Source organism: Aotus nancymaae, unplaced genomic scaffold (genome assembly GCF_030222135.1).
Source record: "Aotus nancymaae isolate 86718 unplaced genomic scaffold, 86718_ANA_hifiasm-v0.15.2.pri h1tg000079l, whole genome shotgun sequence".
Lineage (NCBI taxonomy): Eukaryota > Metazoa > Chordata > Mammalia > Primates > Aotidae > Aotus > Aotus nancymaae.
In genome coordinates this window covers 29,144,630-29,172,298 of record NW_026988494.1, presented here as the reverse complement: position 1 = coordinate 29,172,298, position 27,669 = coordinate 29,144,630, and the positions used below count along the sequence as shown (strand labels likewise).

General features: G+C 43.4%; 1 protein-coding gene across 1 annotated transcript; it reads right to left on the bottom strand.

Annotated features, from left to right (window-relative positions):
* Positions 1-301: 301 nt before the first annotated feature.
* Positions 302-19,288, bottom strand: LOC105720706 (L-threonine 3-dehydrogenase, mitochondrial). The gene is made up of 9 exons (XM_012457346.2): positions 19,223-19,288; positions 9,405-9,591; positions 7,509-7,551; positions 6,477-6,547; positions 4,859-5,008; positions 4,587-4,759; positions 3,538-3,628; positions 1,386-1,655; positions 302-808 (listed from the first exon to the last, which is right to left on the bottom strand). Exons 2-9 carry the CDS (start codon positions 9,574-9,576, stop codon positions 669-671), a joined length of 1,110 nt encoding a protein of 369 aa, XP_012312769.2. The 5' UTR covers positions 9,577-9,591; positions 19,223-19,288; the 3' UTR covers positions 302-668.
* Between the last annotated feature and the right edge of the window lie 8,381 nt (positions 19,289-27,669).

Sequence of the window (27,669 nt, the reverse complement as noted above, 5' to 3'; positions counted from 1 at the left end):
ACACTTAGCTCACTAACAGGAACGCAATCAAAATAAGGGAGGGGCTACCCTTCACTGGTTACATCATCTTTAAATTCTTAATTTCCGACAGATCTAGCACCTTACAGAAAAACTAGAAGTGGTAATTGTTGAAGCAGTGTCAAAATATCTTAACCGTGATGAACACAAGATTAATACACCGAATGTGTTTTATGTTCTGCTGGGATAGTAAAGAAGACTTTTCAATCAGGAGTACATCTTTGAAAGCCCTTAAAATGTAATCTTTGGTCTCTAGTCAAAAGAATAATTGAGTCTTAGGAAGAATATTTAAATTGAATTTAATTAAATACAAATGTCACATACTTCCACCTTCCCAGAAATGGTCACTTCATCTTAATTAAGGAAATGGAAACTAATGACGACTTAAGTCTTATTCTGTGGAATGTGTTTAGACAAGTTCAGGCAAACAGCGATAACTGAGAAGTCCCCACCACCGTACCTACAACGTTCTGAAAATGCTTGAAATTAACTCCATTCTTTGTCTAGGGGTTCAATATGAACTGCCAAAATTTAGTCCAATTAGTCAGTTCCAAACAATGTAGGCTCTTTGGAATCTAGAACCGTGGAGTGGTGACAGTTCTCTTTTGACAGTGGAACAGGACATGCAGGATCTCCTCTTTCAAATTCCTTCAGTTGGCTTGGGCAACTCTGGTTTCAGATCCATGGAAGTTCAACATGGTAGTCACCAACTCTGGAAGGTCAAAATCGTGTTTCCACCCCCAGTCCTTCCGAGCATTGCTGTCATCAAAGTTCATCGGCCAACTATCCGCTAGGAAAAGATATGGAAAAGCAGCTTAAGTTATTCGAGTTGTGGATTTGCAAAAAGGTCTTGACCATTTTACATAAAGGTCTATCGTCCAAGGTACAAAACGGGAAATTCCTTCGAGTAAAGCAGAACCGCTATTATGCACAGTCACCCTCTTAGGGCAGAAGACTGTTAACCCACCTTTTGTCAGGCACTGTGAATTTTCACTAAAATCTCACACAACTCCATGATGTTTCATACTCAAAGAGGTGCTTCCACCCACAAATTGGCAACATTATAGCATTTGAAAACCCGGGCTGTCTTCATACTACCTCTATTGCTTCTATTTTTCCTTGCTTTATGTTTAAACTGTAAAAAATGATTAAAGGCTAACAAGCTGTTTATTTGGAATGAAATTATTTCACCCATTTTAGATATCATTCCCCCAAAATCAAAACATCTTCTGGCTTGGGCTCAACAATTTCTTGAGCTTGGCTTCTTCTCCAAAACATGCCTGGACCCTGGGGAAGGATCTAAGCTTTCTTTATCCTTGCAAGGTTTATGTCTTCCAGGAACTCACAGTTAAAGGCCGGGTACCAACCTATGGCCTGCCGGATGGCATCCACGTTGTATGTGATCTGGAACTCCGGCACGTGCTTGAGGACCTCCTGGGCCAGCTCCTCGGGCGTGAAGCTCATGGCACTGACGTTGTAGGTCCTCATGGAGAGGGACTCAGCGGAGGCCTCCATGACCTCCAGGGTGGCCCTGAGACAGTCATCAATATACATCATCGGCAGCCTCGTGTGGGCTTCCAGGTTGCACTCGAATTTGCCATGCTTTGTGGCATCGTGAAAAATCTGGACTGCATAGTCTGAAAGGGAATCCCATGTGTGGGTTAGAACAAAACAATGAACGAGCCTCTTGGATCAAGGCAGCAGTCCTCAAATGTTCTAGTCGCAGAGCCTTTTTCATACCAGATTCTTAAAAATTCACAACTCCAGCCAAGCGCAATGACTCATGCCTGTAGTCCCAGCACTGTGGGAGGATGAGGCAGGCAGATCACCTGAGATCAGTAGTTCAAGATCAGCCTGTCCAACATGGTAAAACCCCATCTCTACTAAAAATACAAAAATTAGCCAGGTGTGATGGCATGTGCCTGTAATCCCAGCTACTTGGGAGGCTGAGGCATGAGAATCACTCGAATCCAGGACATGGAGATTGCAGTGAGCCAAGATCACACCACTGTACTCATGCCCAAACAACAGAGTAAGACTCCATCTCCAAAACTAAAAAAAAAATTGAGAACTCCAAAAGAGATCTAATGTGGGTTATATCAATACTTACTGTACCAAGTTAACTGAGAATTGTTTAGAATATTACCTTTTAAAATGATAACAAACCTATCATATATTAATATGTATAACATTTTATAGGAAAAAGTATATTTTTGGAACAAAATTTACTGAGAAGGATGGTCTGTTGTACATTCTAAAAATCTCTTTAGGGTCTGGCTTGATAGGGGTCCCCTGGAGCCCCAACCTGTGTCCATATCCAGTCTGTTCCTATCTCACACACCACGCCACCTCTGGAAAACTCCACAATGCATTTGTGAAAGGAGAGTGAAAAAGGCCAGTAATGTCTCCATACTGATAAGAGTTTTGATCCCCAAGACCCCTTGAAAGTGTCTTAAGGATGCCTGGGGCTCCCAATATTCTCTCTCAGGACTGCAGATGTAGGAAGGATACCTGATGTGGGACTTATGAACAGAATGAGTGTTTGAGTCCAAAATAACAATCATACTTACATTCCTTTCACATACACAAAGCCTAGAGTGGATTTTAATAGGGCTCTCTGTGTGTGTCAAGAAACAAGAGGCTGCTGCTTACTGGGGGGTCTTCCTACATCATCAGTAATAGATTTGTTCTTGAATATTATGTTTTATTCTAGCACTGTGGGTGGTCAATCCTGAGCTGGACTGACAACGCTGGCATGTGCTACCCTTAGCGAGTGTAAGCCAGTCAGGTTCACGGTGCTTTTCAAATGCACATCAGAAGACAATACAGAAACTCTGGCCAGCATACCTCTAAAAAGATAGCAAATTCGTGGCTGGGCATGGTGGGACTCACACCTGTAATCCCAGCACTTTGGGAGGCCGAGGTGGGTGGATCACGATGTCAGGAGATTGAGACCATCCTGGCCAACATGGTGAAACCTCATCTTTACTAAAATACAAAAAAATGAGCCAGGTGTGGTGGCATGTACCTCTAGTCCCAGCTACTCGGCAGGCTGAGGCAAGGGAATCACCTGAACCCAGGAGGCAGGGGTTGCAGTGAGCCAAGATCACCCATTACGACAGAGCAAGACTCCATTTCAAAAAAAAAAAAAGATAGCAATTTCGTTTATCAGAAAGACAACTCCTCTTAGCAATAAGTCAGTCTATTTTTGTTTGTTTGGTTGTTTTTTGAGACAGGGTCTCACTCTGTCACCCACACTGGAGTGCAGTGGCACGATCTTGGCCTTGGCCTTCTGTGTGCAAGAGACCCTCCTGCCTCAGCCTCCAAGTAGCTCGGACTGCAAGTGCGGGCCATCGTGTCTGGCTAATTTTTATTTATTTTTTGTAGAGACAAGGTCTCACTTGTCTCGAACTCCTGCCTCAGCCTCCCAAAGTGCTGGGATTACAAGGATGAGCCGCCGCACCTGGCCCGAAAGCCAATCCAACATCTAAGAGACATAAGAAATAGAAAACACTTAACCAGTTGTTCCTCCTCCAGGCTGGGAGTCAGCTGAAATGATTCCAGGGTATCTCAGGCATCGGAAATCTAACCCATACCGGTAATGATAATACTATAAGAAAGAGAAAATGTATTCAAATACAGATATTTTAAATCAGATAGATGAAAAGAAAAAAAAAACAAAAAACAAAAACCTGCCTTTCTCTGAAATGTCATTCCATGCAGTTATATTTAAATACTCCTAAAGAAAATAAAGACTCCTAAGTTTTTATCTTTTAAAAAAATCAACTTTTTGGTGATACATCAATGCTGTAAATAACACATTAGCCTACAGTAGGGATTTCCAGCCTCTCTTTGGAAAGGTGCCACTGACCATCATCCTAAACGATTCTGCACGAGTGCATTCCCACACGCGGGCGGGGGAAGAGCAGAGGAGGGAACAGCGGATGAGTGGGCGATGGCTACGGCAGAGCTGGAGGAGAGGCAGCAACTAAAGCTACGAGAGTTATAAAGATAAAGAGTGTTTTACAGTAGTTCACACCTATAATCCCAGCTACTTGGGAGGCTAAGGCACGAGAATCCCTTGAAGCCAGGAGGTGGAGGTTGCTATAAGCTGAGATCAGACCTCTGCACTCCAGCCTGGGTGACAGAGCAAGACTCTGTCTCAAAAAACAAAAACCCAATAAGATGTTTGAAGTTTTCTGTAACTTTTAGAGTTACTAGCAATGGCTACCAATACTGGAAGCCAGAAAGGATGGTGGGGTGCAAGTAAAACAAGCAGCAATTGAAGAGATGGGGGCTGTGCTCAGGGCACCCAGGAAATGCTGAGTGTTCCCATACAGCTGTGGAAAGGTGGCCCTGCCAGGGCTGAGGAGGTTGCAGGAGCTGGAGACACCTGCCACATGGCAAACCTAGCGAGTTAAGTAAGCGACTCTGGGGCTGGGATCCAGGGAGAGGTCAAGTTCCTCCAAGGATGAATCAGCAGGCGTTGGAGGCAGAAACAATGAGAAAGCAAACAACAAATCGTGTAGCCCAGGGCACGTTCAGCAATCTTGCTGAGTGATGCTTACTTCTCCCATGAGCTCCGCGTGGACCTTGGACACCCCATAGATGGTCCTGGGTCTCTGAATACAGAGATCGGGGGTTGGGTTCCGGGGAGAGGTGGGTCCAAAAGCTCCGATCGTGCTAGGTACAAACAATCGCAGATTGTGTTCCGCAGCGACGTCCAGGATGTTATGCAGGCCTGAAATGAACAGACATGATCAGAATCTGAAAACATCTCTTCTTAAAGAACCAGAAAATCTGGCAAACAAATCACATCCAGCCAGAGCCAGACGCTTACCAGTTATATTCACTGCTTTCGCCAGGGAAACATTTGCTTCTCCAATGGCGCTGAGCAATGCACTGTAATGAAACAGCCAGGTGATGCGGTTGTTTACCACGATCTCCCGAAGATTCTTGTAATCCAAGATATCAGAATAAATGAATGGACCTGCAAGGAACATACATTGAAACCACGAATGTGAAAAGGGTGGTTTGAAGAACTAAATGGACCTTTCCCCTTTCCCCCATTGACTTGTGAATTTCACTGGTAGCCATGCGGTAACTAAGCCAGCTGGGCACTAGGCAGCATTTTTCTTACACAAGAATCACAAGTCATAACCACGCCCCAAGGTAATGACAGCAAATGATTCTACAGGACCTGCCTGGGCCAGGCCCTGTTCTAAGGACTTTATGTACATTTCTCTCCCACACAGCCTTGGAGGTAAACACATTTTACTGATGAGGAAACAGGCACAGAGAGGTTAAGCAACTTGCCAGGATCAGAGAACAAGAGGAGGAATTAGGGTTGCAGCTAGGCATCAGGCTCCAGAGTGGGTGCTGTTCCTCCCAGCCCTGAATACACAGAGTGGCTTCACTCTGCCTCCAAGGTGCACATTTGAAAAGGAACAGAGAAATGCACTTATTAAACACCACCACCACCGTCGTATAGAAGAGCCAAAATCATGAGTTCGTCACACTTAATTACACAGAGGTAAAGCTGATCTTGTTCTGTGCCAATTTCCCCACTTACAGCAAACTGTCACTTTTCCCCATGGTGAGCAGCAAAAGGCTGACACTGAACCAGGAAAGACTAGGGGGCATTACAAAATCTTATTTTAGGGGCAGCGGGGACAGAGTCTCGCTCTGTCGCTCAGGTTGCAGTGCAGTGATACAATCACTCACTGGAGCCTCCATCTCCTGGGCTCACATGGTCCTCCCAAGTAGGTGCGACTACAGGCACCTGCCATCATGCCCAGCTCATTTTTTATTTCTTGTGGACAGGATCTCGCTATATTGCCCAGGCTAGTCTTGAACTCCTGGGTCCAAGTGATCCTCTTAACCTCAGCCTCCCAAATTGCTGGGATTACAGGTGTGAGCCACCATGCCTGGTCACAAAAACATTTCTGAAGCAGAAAAAAACCTGACTAAATGAGTTTGAGTTTGTGTGTGTGTGTATGTGTGTCATAGTTTAACAGCAATTCTACACTGCAACATCAGGATTAATTTCTCCAAATTTTTTTTTGGCATATCCCCCTTACTTCTGCAAATTTCTCCAAATTTCTAAAGTTCCTTTTCTTCAATACAGAACTTAGTTTTTGTTTGTATTCTCTCCAAGTCAATAAGTTAACTTTAAACACAAAAAGACCGGAAACAAAGTTTTTATTTCAAATAACATCAAAAGATATTATTCCGAAAACTTTAAGGTCAAAAGAACTCTTCTGTTCTTTTATCACTTGAACAAGCAGCAGCATTAAAAAATACTTATTTTTAAGTGAAATTCCAGTACCTCGATAACTTCTCTTTCTTTGAGTCATAAACTGGGCTATGAGCTTTTGCACCCACCAACTGCATGAACCACCTCTTTATGCTGTGAACATTAAAGATAAAAATAAAAGCAAGGCCTACTGATCTCTTACCACTGTGAAAGACATGATCGGGGGGTTTCTTTATGTCAGACAAAATCACACTGTCCTTCCCGAATCGTTTCCTAAAGGGAAAATCAATACACACAAGTTGGCAATATTAAGATGCAATGAGTCCTGTGAAAAGTCTTTTAAAATAAGAACTGTAATTTTCCGCCAGCCTCCAAGTCTCTACTTCCTCTTCGTCCTCAACTCCCCGCCTTCAGCTCCTGCCTCTCTCACACTCGGGCTTCTATTTCCCTGCCCATGGCTCTGTCTTCTATGTCTCCTCTCGCTTGACTGTTAATCCTATGTTTGCCTCCAATTTCTTCCCCTTACGCTCTAGGGTTTTTTACGTCTTCCTTCTCATTCTTCACTCCCCTCTTCTTATTCTCTTATCCCATTCTCTACAAATCCCACACGGTTCCCTTCCAGTTAGTGCCTGTACTTCCCTTGGTTCCCAAACAACTAAAAGTCAAAGTGATTCTTTGGGAACTGTGTGTCTCATTTTGCCTAAGTTAGGAAACAGAGAGAGAGGAGAGCAAAGAACTAGTCTGGAGATGTTGAGTCAAGGGCTTGCAACAAGTCTGTGATATTCAGAGGCAAAATAAAATGTGTTTAAGGCTGGGCACGGTGGCTCATGTCTACAATCTCAGGACTTTGGGAAGGTGAGGTGGGCAGATTGCCTGAGGTCCAGCCAGCCTGGGCAACACAGCGAGAACCCATCGCTACCAAAACTACAAAAAATTATCCAGACGTGGTGGCATGTGCCTGTAGTCCCAGCTATTTGGGAGGCTAAGGCATGAGAATCGCTTGAACCCAGGAGGTGGAGGTTACAGTGAGCTGAGATTGCACCACTGCATTCCAGCCTGTGTGACAGAGCGAGGCTCCATCTCAAAAAAGTATATACATATTTTAAGCAGTTATTTAGATATATCTTAATGCTAAGGAGAAGAAGAGAGAGAAAAGAAGTTTAAAAGGCATCACAGATGAGCTCAACCTACTTAAGAACTCAGATTTTAAATTTCAAGTTTTTAGTGCTCTTACCTCAAAAGATTAGCAAGCCCCACTCCCAGCTGGCCAAGACCACCTAGATGAAGAAGAAAAAAAGTGAAGCTTTAATGCACATCTAACCAGTTAAATTATTATTCCCAGAATGTAATAACTAGTTTTCAGTCTTAGCTAACTAGGCAAGTCCTAGGTTGAGCTGATATAACTCCTGTTTATTTCCAAACTTCCCAGGAACATAGTACAGCACTTGGAAATGCAATGACCTCCCCAGGCTATGACAGAGACCAATATAGGTAATATTGGTTTCAGAGACAACACTCTCGCCAGCATGGGGTGGTTCAGAGAAAGAGGAGAAGCAAGGGCACAAGAAGAAAATCTCATGAGAGCCAGACACAAGTCTGGAATTTCTTCGGGCAGGAACTCACCCCCTGGCCTTCATTATTTTGATAAGCTCTGAAGCTTGTCTGCTATGAGTGACAAAATCATTCAAAACCAACATAAACAGATTAATAGCCACCTCTGGTGAGATGAGCCAGAATCCCATTTTCCATTAGAACTGGACTGGGATATGAAAGGGCAAAGAGGGAAGGAGAAACCAAGAAGCCATTTGGAAAAAAAGAGTAGACAACTTCAAGGTGGCACTGAGAAATTACAATGAACAGTACAGCTTCTAGTGTGAAGGCTTAAACATGGCATTGACAGAAACGGGAGGGAAGTGGGCTAGGAGCACATTTGGAAAAGGACAACAGTCCATTTCATTTGGGAGAAATAGATGAGGCAGGAAGATATAAAAGTGGGATTTCCTGTAAGCATTTATTAACTTGGGAATAAAACCAGGACACCCTGAAAGATGCATTATTAGTGGAGGTGAGAGGGAATAAAACAAACACTTGGACAACATGATGGGTAAATCAGAAGAAAGGCATGCAGGGAAATCGAAGCTTGAAACTTATTTCAGCATCAGAAGCAGAGAAGGCGGTAAAAGAAGCAGAGGCGCGTGCACGCACACATACATACATACACAATGAGAAGGTTAATGCTGTAAAACCAAGGAAATAAAGCCTGTCAAGAAAGAGAAAGAAATAAAACATGTCCATCACACTGGAGGTAGGCTTGGGCTGGCTGGAAGTGACAGAGTAAAGTGTGGAATGAGAAGGACATGGAAGCAGATGCTGAACATATTGAGGTGAGGATGTTCAGGGAGCAAGTCACTGGCAATGATGAGCTCAATGGCGATGATGAGCTCAAGGGCCGTGATGAGCTCGATGACAATGGTGAGTGCCATGGGAACAAGTCCCTTGGCCAGACGCTAAACTTAACTTCTCTATTTCCAACATGCAAATGTGCAATAACAGTTTGGGATTAACAACTCTGAGTTTAGGTTGAGGAATCTGGCCAGGGAAAGGCGTGCCTAACACCAGAATCAATGTTCTAGCCCCAGCACCTTCCTGTAACTAGCCTTTGCTCCCCAGATTGATCCTAATATGGAAGGGAACCAAGTTCCAGAGCAGCTATCTAGGGTTCCCAGATTCCTTCTGACAACAAAAAAAATTATGACAGGGAAAACCAAGTGCTGGCAACAATGGTGAAATAAGGATTTGGATTTGCAAAATTCTAAAAAAAAAAAAAAAAAAAAAAAAGCCAATAGTGAAAAAGGTAGTGTGTGATCAATAAGATCAGCTGCCCTAATTTAAAACTTTGTATTATAAAATACCTAATTCTGAAATCCTTTTAATAGTGCAGACAATAAATCCAGACTCTGTCATCTGGCCAAGCCTGTTTTTGCTGCATTACTGGCTACAGGGACAAGCAGTGTAATTCGGATAGCATATTACACATTCCAAAAACAAAGGCGTAGCCACATAGCACAGGAAAGAAAGAATCAAGCCATGGAAGTTAAAAAAAAAAAAAGAAAAGAAAAGAAAATCCAACCTGTAATTAAGACTCGTGGATGGTCTGTGTCAGAGAAAGAGGCAGAGTGGAAGTTAGCATCTGCTGGAATTTGCCGAGGGGAGGTGCCCAGAAATCGAACCGGCAGGGCGGACGTCCAGCAGACACATGCTGGGCTCTGCCCCACTCGCCTCAGCATCCTAATGAACGGCATTTTCTTTTCAAATACCTTGTGGGAAGAAAATGAGCAGATTAATGATGTGACCTTTTATCCCTCCAGCTCTTCAAAACAAACTCTTCAACTGAAATGAACACTAAGATTTTCAGCGAATGGGCAATGCTGTGGTTTTAGATTCAGGAATGGAACGAAAGAGACTGCTGAGTTCGCCGATGGGAAGCCAGTCAAGGGCCTCCCGTGAGCCAGGCGCTGTGATAAAGGGATAAAGTGTTGCTCACACAAAATCTGGCCAAACAAAGGCTGAACTGAGATTCAGAATTGACACCGCACAGCGCTGACACCAGCTGGGATTTAATGCAACAGAGGCAGTTACTGTACAGAGAACCTGCACATCACAGAGACCAAGTCAGTGGATCCTAGTGAAGGCTTTAAGTCTTGACTACAACTGTTATCAACTTGTCCACAACGTCTGAGGATACAAATAGGTCCCAGATTAAACACAAAGTGCCCTATAAATCTTGTGTTAACACTCACATGTTATCTTTACAATGAACCAACCTAGAAAAGCAGAGGTTTGAGATAAAAAGGCTCGCAGCAATATTTAGGAAGCTATGAAGAGTTTTTGTTTTACCATCATCTCTGGAGAGAGGGTCATGCAGAAAAGCCATTTTCTTATTGTTTCAAAGATCACATAATTTTTTTTTGTTTTTTATTTTATTACTATTATACTTTAAGTTCTGGGGCACATGTGCAGAAAGTGCAAGTGTTTTACATAGGTATACACGTCAAAAAGTGGCCAAAGGATATGAACAGATACTTTTCAAAAAAATACATAACTTAATTTAGTCTAGCTCCACCTCCTCATCAGCTTTAGCTCTAGCTGATCATGAAATCAGTCTTGGCCTTAGAGGTCAAGATGGTCCAGTTACATACAGGTTGAGACTGCCATGTTCCTCAACCTGTCCCCAACACCCAGGCAGGCACATCGTGAGAGTAAACCAGAGCTGTCCAGCTTGCTTTGCTGGGTCTAACAGCAAACCACCCACCCTCCCTACAGGCAGGCCTATCGCATACTGCACACCGACCTGCCCTGCGCCTCTACCCTCTCACCCACTGGAAGATCATTTACAACAGAAAAGGCAGATGAACTTCAAAGCCAACTCAGGTGTCCCATCCCCTCAAGCATCTTCTATTTTGCGTTATAAATGGAGAAAAGGTTAAAAAACAAACAAACTAAAAAACCACACACACAGACATCGCCTGTAAGATCTGAACTTACAGGAAGGTAGTCAGTGCCTCAAGTAGATTTAAGAAAGTGATTCCAAGTTAAATACAAGGCGTAGCAGAAGCTTTCTTGCAATCCCTAATCATACCGAAACCCGAATTACAGGAAATAAAAGGAAAATAAGGTCCTTTCAAAACATACACCCTTTCTTGGTCATGAGGGTTTTGCTCTTTAGTGCTCCAAAACCAGGTGGGTGGAACCTGCCTGGTGGCTTCTCAGGTCTCAGTGACTGGACGCAACAGGTGTCCAGCATCTATAAAACACCTGAGGCCTTTTGGCCCAGCTAATGTTCTCAAGTAAGTGAGCAGAGGAGAACCTTCTCACAGTGGGTACATCTCTGCTTTCACTGCACAGGCCTCAAGTGATGAGGGAGGTGTCCAGGATAGGCCACATTACGGGAAAGGCCTGAGCTTTTCCTCAAGCAGCCCTTAAAGGGACACTAAGTATAGCCACTGCTGGCACCTGAAACCAGTTAAGAACTTAGATTCTTACAGTCACTTATTTCAGCAAGTGCAAAGGGATACTGAGGAAGCCCAGAGACAGTATTTCCCAGAACATTTGAAACTGAAAGACAATTCCCAAAAGCAAAATAATGAATGGCCACAGTTAAAAAGGGTTCGTTCAAATTTACAAGAAAAAAACAACCCTATCAAAGAGTGGGCGAAGGATATGAACACTTTTCAAAACAAGACATTTATGCGGCCAAGAAACATGAAAAAATGCTCATCATCACTGGTCATTAGAGAAATGCAAATCAAAACCACACTGAGACACCATCTCACACCAAGTTAGAATGGCAGTCATTAAAAAATCTGGAGACACCATCCTGGTCAACAAAGTGAAACCCCGTCTCTACTAAAAATACAAAAATTAGCTGGGCATGGTGGTGCACACCTGTAATCCCAGCTACTCAGGAGGCTGAGGCAGAAGAATTGCTTGAACCCAGGAGGCGGAGGTTGTGGTGAGCCGAGATCGCGCCATTGCACTGCAGTCTGGGTAACAACAGCGAAACTCCGCCTCAAAAAAAAAAAAAAAATCTGGAGACAACAGATGCTTGACAGGATGTGGAGAAATAGCAACACTTTTACACTGTTGGTGGGAATGTAAATTAGTTCAACCATTGCTGAAGATAGTATGTCGATTCCTCAAGAATCTAGAAATAGAAATACCATTTGACCCAGCAATCCCATTACTGGGTATATACCCAAAGGGATAAATCATTCTATTATAAAGACACATGCACACACGTGTTCATTGCAGCACTGTTTACAATAGCAAAGACTTGGACAACCCAAATGCCCATCAATGATAGACTAGATAAAGAAAACGTGGCACATATACACCATGGAATACTATGCAGCCATAAAAAAGGATTAATTCATGTCCTTTGCAGGGACATGAAGCTGGAAACCACCATTCTCAGCAAACTGACACAAGAACAGAAAACCAAACACCGCATGTTCTCACTCATAAGTGGGTGTTGAACAATGAGAACACATGGACCCAGGTAGGGGAATATCAGACACTGGGGCCTGTTGGGGGGTTGGGAGGCTAAGGGAGGGATAGCAAGAGGTGGGGACATTGGGGAGGGATAACATTAGGAGAAATACCTAATGTAGGTGACTGGGGGGCGGGGGGTGGTGGATGCAGCGAACCACTATGTCCTGCATATACCTATGTAACAACCTGCATGATCTGCACGTGTACCCCATAACTTAAAGTATAATAATTTTTTAAAAAATGAAGTACAGATGAACTCCAAAAAAAAAAAAAGAGAGATTTGTTTCATTTTTTGTTTTAAAGATTGAAAAGACGAGCTGCAGGGGAAAGCAAATCCTGAAGATATGAAACAGGTACAACTATATTCATCTCTTATCTCCACAAAGGGAAAGCATGAAGGAGGCACCCAACAGATTGTTAATTGAATGTGAAGTTTCAGTTCAACAACATGGACAGTTTGTAATGGAGTTGGTTCTTCTTACTCCACTATTATTAGCAGGTAACATTTTTTGCTGTTTATATGCCACAAGCTGGTGAGTGCTTAACTGTACTATCCCAAGTACTACTGCCCTAGAAAACCTAGTTCTTAACCACCTCGCAGCAATACTGCCTGTTACGGGATCGCTTTAACAATACATAGGTACTAAAAACAAAAATAAAACGTAAAAAACCTCCAACCATCTACAGCATGTAGCATTCCTTCTTGCTCCTGCCAAGTTGAACTTAATACTCTTAAGACAGCAGTTCTCTAATTTTTTGGTCTTTAATGTTTTGGTCTTAAAACTTCTTTATACTCTTAAAAATGGAGAACTCCAAAGAGCTACTGTTTATGTGGGTTATAGCTATTAATATTTAGTGTGTTAGAAATCAAAACAAATAAATGTTTAACATCTTTATTAATTGACTTAAAAACAATAAACATGTTAACAATATCATTATTAAAGTAACTATATTTTCGGGAGGCTGAGGCAGAACTGCTTGAACCTGGGAGGTGGAGGTTGCAGTGAGACAGGATGGCGCCACCACACTCGACTCCAGCCTGGGAGACATAGCAAGACTGCATCTTAAACAAACAAAAAAAAACCATATTTTCCAAAACAAAAAAAATATTTAGTGGAAGGAGTGCCATTATTTTAAACTCTATACTTCTCTTTGACGAAAAAAAAACCTGGATTTTCACATCTGCTTCTGCAATTTGTTGCTCTAATTGAAACAAAATCAAAACACAGCAAAGCAGTGAAAAGGAAATGGTATTTTACTCATTTTTCAAATAATTCTGGATATTCATCTGTGATACCACTCCAAAACTCAGTGCATCAGTGTTCTTAACAGGTTAGTTGCGATGAGGACTCTAAAAACTTATCAATAAACTTTTTGTACTTTGCTACAATAAAACTTACTTTAATGCTTTAAATCAGTGGTCTCCAAGCTTTTTGGCACCAGGGACCAGTTTTGTGAAAGACAATTTTCCACGGACTGGGAGGAAGCAGGATGGTTTTGGGATGATTCAAGCACATTACATTTATCGTGCACTTTATTTCTATTATTATTGCATTGTAAGATATAGTAACTTTACAACTCAACATAATCTAGAATCAGTGGGAGCCCTGAGCATGTTTTCCTGTAACTAGATAGCCCCATCTAGTAGTAGATCATCAGGCATTAGACTCTCATAAGGAGCATGCTACCTAGATCCCTCCCATGTGCAGTTCACAATAGGGTTCACATTTCTGTGAGACTCTAACGCCACAGCTTATGTGACAGGAGGCAGAGCTCAGGCAAGCAATGAGGAGCGGCTGTAAATACAGATGAAGCTTTGTTCACTCAATCACTGCTGCTCACCTCCTGCTGCCTGGTTCCCGACAGGCCACGGGGCGAGCACTGCTTTAAATGGATCTTTTAGCCCTGCTTGACTCTGTACCTTCATGCATTAGTCTTTTGGAAAATATTGGTTAAGTAATGCACGTTGTCCAAAGATTAACATACTTCACTATATAATATTAAAAAGTCTTACTAGTTAATATCACCACTGATCTCATCAGAAAATTCCTTAGTATGGAGAAGCTGTCAAACTCATGGTGGTAAATACAAATTAATTGGCAACAAACACTGTTAGTCATTTCCTTGAAGTGACAGGCTCACTTTGTTCATGTTTTAGAATATGTCTGGCAATTATCCATACCCATTGCTTGTCAGTCATTCTGTCAAGCAAAAATGGTTTTTCTATAAAGAAAAGTGGCCAGTTCAGTTCACAATTCAATCACACACTGCTTTACCTGAAGACAACCATTATACTTTGAAACATGTAACAGAAGCGCTTTATGAGCACATCCCTGCATTACACAGCATATCAGAGAGATACACACTTATATGTCAAGATTTAATCAGGACGATCATTTTTACTGTTTCATCAGGGACATTCTTAAGTAAAACTGGCAATTTTCTCTTATTTTTTATTGAAAGCATATGGCAGTGAAGAATACAGTGATGATTACTACAGCTTGGAACCACTGCCTTGATCTGCACAAGGGCATCAGGAGTTTTACCCAGCATTGTTCTGGCACCATCAATGCAAATTCAATGCACTTGTTCCAGAATGAACCACAAAATTCAAAAAGTTGTTCAATACTTTGAATATCTTGGCACTACTCATGTTTGCTCCCAAACATTCACTAAGAAGATACTTTCTATTGTAAAGATAAAGGATTGTACATTGTATTACATATTACAATAAAAAGATCATCTAAAAAGGTATTGATTGGCTTGGTGCTGATACCAGAAGAATACAAGCAAAATGGCAACTCCAGGCTTTCTTCCATTTGTAAGGCAGAAATACACTTCTATGGTCAATATACCAACTGGATCTTCATGTTCCAGCTAGATCTTTCATTTGACAGAAAGTTGAAGTACTATGAGCTCTTCCAGTGCATTTTCATCTAAACAAGGCTTTACTGTGTGTTTCTGCAATCAATGCAACTTGATCATTTATCGTGCTTTATGCTTCAACTTTTTGTTATAGCTTTTTTGAAAAGCTATGACAAAAATTTCTGGCTTTTAAAAAGCTCATTATATCCACACTATGCCATTCAATTCATTTTTCTTTAAAGGACTCTGGTTGGTCTCAAAATAATGCTACTGGCACCAAAATACTACTGAAAATGGTTCTGTGGCATAAGATACATAAGCCCAATTACTAGCAGCTCTAAAGCTCAGGAAACCTTTCACTTTGTCTTAGTCTTGACCATTTCTCTGGAGTAAATCCCTCCCTTCCATGAGTCAGGGAACTCTGACATATTCATTTCATTTTTTTCAGCATTTTAGGCATAGGTGGTACAGCTGTGAGCTGAAAAATCAAGTTCTCTAAGATCCCCCTTTTAAGCCAATAATCTATCCTTAAATTTAAAAAATATCCTTTTAGGATAAATTATTAAATTCAAAAATAATTTTATGCCATTTGAAATTTTAGAAAGGTTTTCCAATCAAGACCACAGAGTATACTGTTTGTTTTTCCATGTAGGCACAGAAAACTCTGGGATTTCAAATTAATAACTTATTAAAAGAAAATGAAGTCACAGATATAACAGGAATAAGTAAAGATAGCCAGTTAAGTGCACAGTAGGAATATTAAGCGTAAATTGAGTTCATCTCTGAAAATGCAGGTATTTTTATCCTAACCCTAACACCTTACAAGACTTGAGAAACAGAAGAATACACAGGCACAAGTTCCATCAGCCATCACAGCAAAGCTCTTTGCAAGTCATGTAGCCTCTGGGAAACTCACTGCACACTTGTGAGAGAAAGAATGAAAAAGGTAAGTAACACCTTAGAATTCTTTTCAACAATAGTTTTGAACTTATGGACCCTACAAAGGGTCTCAGGGACCCTCCACAGTTCCCCAGATTACACTTTGAGAAGAGTTATTCTAAGGTAAAACTTTCTTTGTCAAGTTGGATATTAAATTTATATAGATCAGAGAAGATTTTCAGTCCCTCCCCTCTTACAGATCAAATGACAGCCCATAAACTTTCTCTCCCAAGCACCTTATTTACTTTAATTGCAAGGGATAAAGAGGACCAGGTTAAAAGACTCTCCACCACAAATAATGAGGCACTTTCCCAACCCGAGACCCCTCTGGGGCGGTCAGGGAATGTCACAACTTCTTCCATGTCCCTGTATATCCACTTATCTGCATTAACAGCAGCAGCAGTCACACAGCAGTGGCATGTGGAAGTGAGGGGCGATGCAGATAGACTCACAGCTCAACTGGCTTGAGTGATTGCCTGCACATGGCTGGGTGGTGAAGGTGTCAAGGATATGACGGTCTCTAATTTGGGCCGCTGCAAGAATGGGCTTTCTGGAGAACTAGGTCAGGTGAGAAGACAAGCAAGTTTGGTTGTGGACATGTTGGATTTAGGTGTCGACACGATATAGTTGCCTCTTCCAGCAAGTTGTGATGCATGTTCGCAGTCACTCAATGCTGTGTCTAAGAGACAGACGGAAAGGAGAAACCATGACCGGTTTACATCTCAAAAAATAAAACGATCTTGTTCTCAGAAAAGTTACTCCCATTTCTTGGGGTGTTGGGGGTGGGACTTAATCCAACTGTGATTGCTCTAAAGATAGATAATTTTTTTGATATTAAGGAAACTTCCACCCATAATACTGAAGGCAACCAGATATGCAGCATCAGTTTTCCTCAATGTTCTTGCTGTCCTGAGATCTCTCAAGATTTCTGGCTGTAATCACTCTTAGGTATGAAGACAGTAAAAGATGTATTAAGTAATGTCTTTAGCAATTAAGCATGAAACTAAGAAATCCAGCCTCCAGCAGATGAATGGATCAAGAAAACAGGGTTTATACATACAATGGAGATTATTCAGCCTTAAAAAAGAAGGAAATTGTGACACTTGCTACAACATGGATGAACCTCAAAGTCATCAGGCTAAGTGAAATAAGCCAGTCACCAAAGGACAAACACTGTATGATCCCACTGATGCGCATTATTTAATGTACTCGAAATATCATAGAAAGATTAGCAGAAAGGTGGCTGGTTGTCAAGGGCTGGGGTGAAGGCAGGGAAATTAGTGTTTAATGAGCAGAGCGTTTTACTTTTGCAAGATAAACAAGTGCTGGAGCTTGACTGCACAATAACGTGAATATACATCATGCTACTACTGATCTGTATGCTAAAAATGTTTAGGATGGTAAGTCTAATGTTATGTGATAGGAATCACAACTAAAAATACCATAGAAAAAAGTTTCATAGTGTTCAGCACCCAGAAATGACCTGCATATATGTGTATCTGAAGAACCAGAAAACTCCCCTAACATAGATCAGTGTTGCCCGGAGAGACCAGGCAAACCCCAAACCCCCAAGCCCTTGTCTTCTCTCTCCCTCCACTTGCAAACTTGCTTAAACCTACTGCTCTCCTACTGCCCGCTCCTTTCTTCCAGCCTCAGGGGTCTGCAGGAGCATTTCTGCTGCTGGTGCCTTCATGCCCAGCCCCCCACATCCGGCCTTCCCTGCTCTGAACTCAGTGATAACTACCCAGTTGACAACTTCCTGGCGCCAATGCCCCCTCCTCACTTCTAACCTAATACCTATGTCCATGGCCACCTTCATTCTCACTGGGTTCCCCCATCCCAATCATCTTCCGCTTTCAGGAGCAACAACGTTTGCCAGACGCATTTGCAAGGCAGCCTGGGCTTTAAAACCTCTGGCTCATTACATCAACATCTATGCATCCTTTTAATAGTAATGATCTAAGGAAAAATCAGGCGCCTGATAACACGGAGAGCTGACGAAGCAGAACTCTCATTTAACCTTCACAGCAACCCTGAAGCTGGGACCTTCTCCCCATTTTTCAGGATCAACTGATCGGCCCAAGGTCAGGCAGTTACTAACTACCAAGAAGGGGTAGGTGCACCGTGTCCCAAACCCTCTATTCCTACCATCCCGACTCTACCCCTCAAGAGAAGAGATGTGATCAGATGCCTAAGACAAGGCAAAGAAAAAGAAGCACCCCCAGGGCCACGCAGGGGGCACCTTTCCTGGCAGCCTGCACCCCTCCTCATGGGGAGAGCACGGACCAGCCAGGGGTTCTGGGCCGGCGGCCCGCCTCGCAGTGTGCGCCTGGCTTCATCGCCTTGCCAAATTTCAAGTTTCCGCGTCCTCAGATTGGGTTCAATCACCATGCCACCCCAATAGATTGTTGAGGGCATTTAATAAAAGCAGTGAGTCTATGAAAAGCACTGGGCAAACTGCGCGGTCCATGTAAAGGCTCCATCTGTATTCGCCTTTTTTTTTTTTTTTTTAATTAAAGCTTTGAGCCAGTAGTCTGGGTTTTACGTGGGAATGATCCGAAAGCCTGAAAGCGTCGAGAAAATCCCAAAGCTCTAAGCGTGAGCTAGGGAGGGTCTCAGAGTGAGGTCTGACTCTGCAGAGCGGGCGTCCCCTCCTCCCGCGCGCAGCTGCTCGGGACGAGAAGCTGGTGGGGCATACAGGGCGAGGACGGGAGGCCTCAGCGGGGCCCGGTGGATAGGGTGTGCAGTCCCACCCTCCGCGGGCGATGGCTTCCCAAAGTCTGGAGAAACCGGTTTCGCCGGGCCGGCCATGCCCGCCCCTCTTCCCGGCGTGGGGAGCCCTTTCAAAAGTGGAGGGGAGTGGGTGTCGCGCCCTCCCAACCCTGGCAGCGCCTGGGCCCTCCCCCCACCAGGCTCCCTCCCGACCCTGCAACCACAGCCGGGGGGGGCCGGTGCGCGCCCGGGAGCGCAGAGTCTGCGGCGCCGCGACCTCGGCCAGCCCCTGGTCATTCGCTCCGCGACCATTCCCCACTCCGAGAAGGGGCTCGGCTCCCGCCTCCGCCGGGGGAAACGTCGAGAGACCTCAGCACTGACCTTCCTGCGCACCCCGAGGAGGCTGCGAACTCGGAGCCGGAGACACCATCGCGCGCGACAGGCGGACAACAACCTGCAGACCCAGCGTGGCCAGTCCCCGCGCCTTTATCCCCCGCCGCCCCGCCAGGCGCACCAATCACCGGCCGAGGAGGGGCAGCGCGGGGGGCACGCCCAGCGCTGGGAGAACTCAGGGACCGCCAGGGAGGGGGCGACCCGGCCAGAGCCGCACGCGACCGAAATCCGCACTCCAGAGCGGCACAGCGCGCTCTCTTGCTGTTTTTAGCGGCTCCCTAGCAAGTGACGTGGGGAAGGAACGCAGGGCGCAGGAGAGACAGATGGAAAGGTTTACTGGGGAGCTGGCCCAGGACTGAGGGTCTGGAGGTCCCGTGTGGGAAGACCTTGAGCAAGGCCCTTCATTGGCGTCCCAGCTGGAAGACATCGCTGAAAAATCAGATGACCTCCAAGACCACGGACCAGCGAAGTTAGCGACACCTGGGCGCCAGTTGGAAATGCAAATTGGCAGCCCCACCCCAACCCCTCCCGACTTGCTGAGTCAGCATCTCCGGGAGTTGGGCCCGGGTGGCTCCTGCGGGATGCTGATGCGCGCAGTAGCTTGAGAAGCGCAGGTCTAGTGCGCTGGTTCTCAAACTCTGCTGCATATTACAGTCACCTGGGAGCTTTTTAACCTCCAAACGCCCAGGCTGCCAGGCTGCCCCCGAACCAAACGATAGAATCTCCGGGCTGGGGGAACCTCAGATGTATTTTTTTTTAAGATTTTAAAGCGATTCCAGTGTGCTGTGAAGGTTGGACTCAAGGTGTGGTCCCTGAACAAAACAGCCCACCCACACCTACTGAACCGGGGAATCTGCATTTTAACAAGATCCCCAAGTGACTTGCAGGCGACTTAGGTTTGTGAGAAACAACTCTAAGGTGTCTTCTGACATTAAGAATCTGTGACTTTGTGAAATCTGTCTGATTTTGTTTAGCGGGCTAGCCAGGCCCGGTTCTTTCGGCTTCTCCTTTGACTTGATCCCTGATGATGGCTCTGCCTCTGGAGCACTTGAAATAGGTCCACTCGCTCACGATCAGCGTGCATTCTGCTCAGCGCAGTCTCCCCACCTGAAGAAGTGTTATTAATGCAATCTAAAATGGCTACGGTTCTGTGGTCTACTGAACTGCCCACAGGGGTGGGGGTTTCAGACTTTTGGCGTCTCAAGAGACTTGAGATTACCGAGACCAGGATACCCACTTCAAGAGGAAAAGGTGACTCCTCACCGAGAGACATGACGAGGTGGGATCAAGGCCACGGGAGACCAGAATGCTGACTCAGGCATCCTGTCCCTGCCGCGCTGCCCTTTGTGCCCTCCATATCATATCATGAGCTATTTTTCGTTTTCCATAAACCTGGTGGTGGGTGGAAGAGGATATCAAGCTTGTGTCGAGTGGGATTGAGGTAGGAGCTGGGACTCAGACACCAGACCAGGTTGAGTACTAGCTAAAGCAGGGCCAAAGTAGCTTTCCATCAGATAGGCCCACCAGGTGCCATGTCAGTTTACCATTGCCATGGCAACATCAGGGCATTACTGCCCCTTTCCATGGCAGTAACTCAATAATTACTACCCTTTCCTAGAAATTTCTGCATAAACTGCCCCTTAATCTGCATGCAATTAAAAGTGGGTGTAAATATGACTGCAAAACTGCCCTGAGCTGCTCCTCTCTGCCTGTAGGGTAGCCCTGCTCTGCAGTCATGGAGAGTCACGGAGCTGTAACCCTGCCTCTTCAATAAAGCTGTTTTCTTCTATCTCTGACTTGCCTTTGATTTCTTTACTGGGCAAAGCCAAGAACCCTCCTGGGTGAAGCTCCACATTGGGACTCACTCACCTGCTCTGTATCAGGATTACAGGTGGGGACGTTGTGGAGTACAGCAATCCACTGATACTGCCTCTGGTCTGCATGACGGAAGGGTGGGCGGGAGGGAGCACAGACCATGGCTTCAACCGTTGTTCTTGGGGACAGGACAAGGGGAAGAGGTGATTTCCCAGGGACTGAAAGGTGGGTGGTTTCTGGCTACCTAGCATCTACTTCCTCTCTTCCCCATGCAAAGAGGCTGACATGGATGGCATCAGTACTCGCCCTCCTCAGTCAGGGGGCAGACACTATGTCGAGATTTAAATCCTGTCCCCACCAGCAGAGACCCTCTGAGGCCATCCCACCCAGGGACACTGCCTGTGGGCTTCCTGGCTCTAGGAGTGCTTGGGAATCTGCCCCTTCCGGCTGCTTCTCTAGCCCTCCCAGTGAGGCTGCATCCTCCTCAGATCCTTTGACTTCTGTCTGTAAAGTAAGTTTCTGTAGTCCTAGCTTAGGTAGTGATAATATGCAGAATTTCTCATTTTCAGGGTTGAGATTTTGACTCTAAAATCACAAACCCAAATAATGAAAATAAATAAGTATAAATAGTCTCTAGTCTGTATTCATATAAATAAGTAAGTGAATGAGTGACTAAATGGGACGAAGGGACAACTATTCTTTTTCCTTTGAGGCCAGATCCCACTCTGTCGCCCAGGCTGGAGGGCAGTGACACGATCTCAGCTCACTATAGCCTGGCTGACAACTCTTTCTTGCAGAATTCCAATTAATACATGTGGAAGGAAGGAGAGACCTGGCAAATCACGACTGAAACACTACTGCAATCATTGTGGCAGGCAGGGTCCCCAGATGTGGCAAAATTAGCTGGTGAAAGCTTAAGGAGAAGCAGGATATTTGCATAGTCTCAAAGTATCTCTCCCAAAATAGATGTTTATCAATAACAAAGGGAAAAAAGAGTAACTTTGCAGTGAAGAAAACTGGCATCACGACCTTAGCCACGTGACTCAGGTTTACCTCTCCAGAAACATGTTGACATAGGAGGCGCTGGGAAGAGCACAGCACCGTGGAATTTCCCTGCCCAAACAATGTACAACCTCATTGCGGGAAAGCATTAGACAACCCAAGTGGAGGAACATTTCTACAAAATAACTGACCAGGACCCTTCAGAAGTCTCAAGGTCACAAAAAACAGGAAGACTGACAACTGTCCCAGATTAAGGAGACAATGACTCCTGTCAAGTGAAATCCTGGATTAGATCTTGGTACAAAAAAAAGCATCAGTGGAAAAACCAGTGAAATATGAATAAACTTTCTAGTTTAGTTCACGGTACAGTGCCCTTTTTACTTCCGGGCAGATTACTTCTCCAGTAGCGTTGTACTACGGTTATGTAAGATGTTAATATAAGGGGCGTTGGGTGAAGGATACAAAGGAACTCTCTACTATTTTTGCAACACTGTGTCTAAAATGATCTTGGCTGGGCATGGTGGCTTATGCCTGTAATCCCAGCATTTTGGGAGGCCGAGGCAGGTGGATCACTTGAGGTCAGAAGTTCAAGACCAGCCTGGCCAACATGGTGAAACCCTATCTCTACTAAAAATAATAACATGATAATATAAAAATTGGCCAGGCATGGTGGTACATGCCTGCAATCCCAGCTACTTGGGAGGCTGAGGCACAAGAATCCAGGAGGCTTGAACCCAGGACGCAGAGGTTGCAGCGAGCTGAGATCACGCCACTGCACTCCAGCCTGGGGACACAGCGAGACTCCATCTCAAGAAAGAAAACAAACAAAAAAAAGATCGTAAAATAAAAACTTTTTAAAAGTATCTTGATAAGCTTAAAAATGCAGTAAAATTTGTTACTTAGTAACAAATGTGTTACTTAGACTAAAGATCTTCCTGACAAACGTTAATATGTAAAATTTCACTTGGGAAAAATATACTTTGTAGAAATAATGACCGCAAAAGGAGACTGACAATGGGAGAAATTGTTTAAATCTGAAATGAGCAAAATAACCAGATATTGAATCAAATCTTTGTTGCAAAATTTAATAGAAAGTAATGAATTACAAATAAAATTCAGTAAAGGAAAAAGGAAAAGGAAGCAAAATGAAATCATTCATAGAAAATCGATTACAGGCTTAAATTACTTAATGAAGAGATTTTTTCTTTGTATGCAATTAGAGAATGTGAATACATTTGTGACCATAAGTTCCTAAATAGGGCACATCAAAACGTTCTGTTTTTCTTTGTTGGCTTGTTTAAGATACCTAGATGTATGGTTAAGGAAGACTGGACAACATATGCAAATTCCATGCTTCAAGATCCCACAGTGCTTTAAAATACGGAGAGGCTTGTTTCCATATAAAGTCTAATAGCATTGCCTGGACAGGGACTTATGCCCAAAACGACTAAAGAAATTAAGTCCCTGGGAACAAGCAAGTAAATTACATCACCAAGCCAACTTCTGTCCTTAGTTATTTAATGGGAAAAAAAATGCACCAGGTCCCCACTTCCAGTTGCCTTGCACAGGGAGCATATAGTATCCTAGTACCTAGACACTGTATGTCCCTACTCTAAAAGCAGTCATGGTGGCATCAGGGGTCCCATGGCATTATCAGTTCAGATGCTATATCTAACAGCCCTCATAAGAGCTATAGAATCCCTTATAAGCAGAAATATTCCAAAGAACTTTAAGGATATATTTGCTCACTTTTCTGGCATTGGAGACTGTAGGGAACCAGCCCTACATCACCAGTGGTAGCCTGAGTTCGGTGGGACAAAGGAATGAGAAAAAGACAGGTTAAGAGAAAAAGTGGGACCAGGGGGCCATCACTTTATTACTCTGGAGGAGACAGTGAAGGCACCGAATTCTGATCCACACTATTCACTGGTTACAATCACTTTGATCAACAGGGTCTGGGTGGAGTGATGGTGGGGAGAGGGTAATGGTGGAGTGAATCAGTGAGCCAGAACTGGTGTGTGATCCTAAGGATTGATAACAGTGGCAGTCTGGGAGTTTCACAAAATAAGAACATTTGGTTATCTTTAGCTTATTATCTATGTACAGCTGGTGGAACATGGGTGGGCCTTACAAGGAGCCTACAAGTCTGGCTACGTCATAGTGCTATGAAAGGGCTTTACGTCCTTGAGCACAATGTTTATGGTAACAGAGCCTAGGTCACCCTGCACCAGAATGGGAGGCATGGAGAGGCCTTCCTCTCCAGAGGCCTCCTGCAGCCTTCCAGAGTTTATTGTTGCTGATTTCTTTTATGCATATAACCAGTTTATGTAGGCACTCTGTAAGTCCTTTCTCCTTTGCTGCTTTTCCCAATGGGAGACTATCAGAAGCACTTACCAACATCAATTCAGGGACAGTCACTAATGATTTGGCTGGCTGGCCGGGAAATTGTAAAGAACAAGATTGGAAGGTTAATGTCAAGGAAGACTAGAGAAGTATTTAAATACATCTTTCAGACTGGGCATAGAGTGTGACATGAAAACCATAAATCAATTATAAATCTATGTTAGGGAGCTTGTTACCACTAGATTTGCCATACAAGAAATCCTAAAGGGAGTTCTTCAAGGTGAAATGAAAGGATGGTAGACAATTGCATGACTGTAGTCCTAGCTACTTGAGAGGCTGAGGCACGAGGATTGCTTGAGCCCAGGAGTGTGTGTGTGTGTGTGTGTGTGTGTGTGTGTGTGTGTATTATATATATATGTGTTTTAAGGTGAATTTTAATACATCTACTTTTCAACTTTCAAGTATTTTTAATCAGGAATGTATATAGAGTGACATCAGCAAAATGGTGGAACAGGCAGATCCAACTGCTTGTTCCCACACAGAAACATAAAAAACAAGCAGAAATTGTCAAACTATGTTAGAACTCTGGAAAACAGTCAGAGGTTTACAGCAACCAAGCAAATCAAGAAAAATGAATCAAGAAAAAGACTACTTGAAAACTTGAGGAAGCTTTGTGGCATTTTTTACATGGTCTTGCCCCCAACACCTCTAGCATAGAGGCAGTCTTGGGGCAGTTCCAGCCTGTTTTCTTCGTGTGGAACTCTAGTGTCTGGTTCAGATCCAGCTTTATTCACAGATCAGACTTTACTCACAAAGTATTGCTTATGTCTGTTTTAATCTGTTTAGGGAACTTCTTGAAGGACTGACAAAATGTGCTTATCTCTGTTCCTTCTAACTCAGAACTCAAGCTGGAAATATGCATTTGGGCATTGCTCAAAAATGCTCTAAGGAGAACTGAAAACCTGCAGACAACTGGGGCAAAACTTTATAGTCAAAGTAATAGACCACCTAAAGCTTGGGAAGAAAAGCTAGGGGAGATTCATTGGGAAAATAAGACATGCCTAGATTAAAACCGAAAGCTTAGTGAGCTTGTCAGCGTTTCCACTTGATTATTGAAAACCTCCTCTGTATTAGATCCCCTTTGGTGAATATTCACACAGGACTATAAAATCTCCCTTATTTTTTGGAGGACAGTTTTGCTGGATATATAATTCTCAGTTGACAGGTTTTTTATTTTCTTTCAACATTTAAAATATATCATCCTATTGTCTTCTGGTCTCCATGTTTTCTGATTAAAAATTAGTTGACAATCTCAACTAATTTTTAATCAGAAAACATGGAGACCAGGGCCGGGCGCGGTGGCTCACGCCTGTAATCCCAGCACTTTGGGAGGCCGAGGCGGGTGGATCACGAGGTCAAGAAATCGAGACCATCCTGGTCAACATGGTGAAACCCCGTCTCTACTAAAAATACAAAAAATTAGCTGGGCATGGTGGCGTGTGCCTGTAATCCCAGCTACTCAGGAAGCTGAGGCAGGAGAATTGCCTGAACCCAGGAGGCAGAGGTTGCGGTGAGCCGAGATCGCGCCATTGCACTCCAGCCTGGGTAACAAGAGCGAAACTCCGTCTCCAAAAAAAAAAAAAAAAAAAAATTAGTTGACAATCTCAATTAGGACCCACTGTATGTGATTTTATTCTCTCTTGCTACTTTGAAAATTCTTTATGATTTTTGATAGTTTTCATATAATGTGTCTTGATGTGAATCTCTGAGTTTATGGTATTAGAGGTTGTGTAGAGGCTTCTTAGATTTGTAGACTTACTATTTCATCAAATCTGGGATTTTTCTAAACGTCCATTCTTTTTAAAGCCCTTATTTTTAAAATATTTTTTTGCTTTTTTCTAGGACTGACTCTCACAAATCATATGTTGGTCCACTTGATGGTAACCTACAAGTTTTTAGGTCTATTCACTTTTATTAATTTTTTATGTTCCTCAGACTGGATAATTTCAATAGTTCTATCTTCAAATTTGCTGATTCTTTCTTCTGCCTAATCAAAAACTCTATTGAAGGCTGGGTGCAGTGGCTCACACCTGTAATCCTAACACTCTGGGAGGCTGAGGTGGGTGGATCACAAGGTCAGGAGTTTGAGACCAGCTTGGCTAACATGGTGAAACCTTGACTCTACTAAAAATACAAAAATTAGCTGGGTGTGGTGGCATGCACCTGCAATCCCAGCTACTCGGGAGGCTGAGGCAGGAGAATTATTTCAACCCAGAAGGTGGAGGTTGCAATGAGCTGAGATCACGCCACTGCACTGGGCAAGAGAGCAAGACTATCTTGGGGGCGGGGGGGAGCAAAAAACCACCCACCACCTCTATTAAACCCTTCTAGTGATTTTTTCATCTCAGTATTGCGCTTTTCAGCTCCAAAATTTCTACCTGGTTCTTTTTTATAATTTTTTTATCTTTATTGATATTCTCATTTTGTTCAAACATCATTTCTCTGATTTCATTTGGTTGTCTTTGAACTCTTTAAGCATATTTAAGACAGTTGTTTAGTCTTTGTCTATTACGTCCAAAGTCTCGGATTCCTTAAGGATAGTTCCTTTCAATTAATTTTATTCCTATGAATGAGCCACATTTCTTTTTCTTTGCATGCTTTGTCATATTTTTGTTAAAAACTGAACATCTGAATATTATAATGTGCAATGGAAATTAGACTTTCACTCTTCCCTAGGGTTTATTATAATTATTGAAAGATGTAGTAGTCTATACATTCAGTTACTTTTCAATAATACTAATTATTATTACCACTATTATCGAAGGCTATAGTAGTTCATGTTTATTTTCTAAATTATTTTTGCAGATTGTATTCTTTGTCAAGTGTGGTCACTGAAGTCACTGTTCATGTGCAGTTAGTTTTGACAAAAATTTCCTTGAATTACAGGAGCTTTATCACACACACACACACACACACACAGACACACAACTTCTCCCAGTCATTATAGATCAGTTTTGTAATGGGATCCTCTTTCAACATTTATCCAGGCTTGCACCAAACCTAGGAATCAATCATAAGTAAAAAGCTTATGGTCTGCTCAGGACTTTTCTGAGCACGTGTTTTGTCCTATGGCCTTCTAAGCTCCCCTGCACATTAGTTATTTTGAATGTCTTAATTTCCCAAAGAATCTCCCCTAGCTTTTCTTCCCAAGCTTTAGGTGGTCTATTACTTTGACTGTAAAGTTTTGCCCCAGTTGTCTGCAGGTTTTCAGTTCT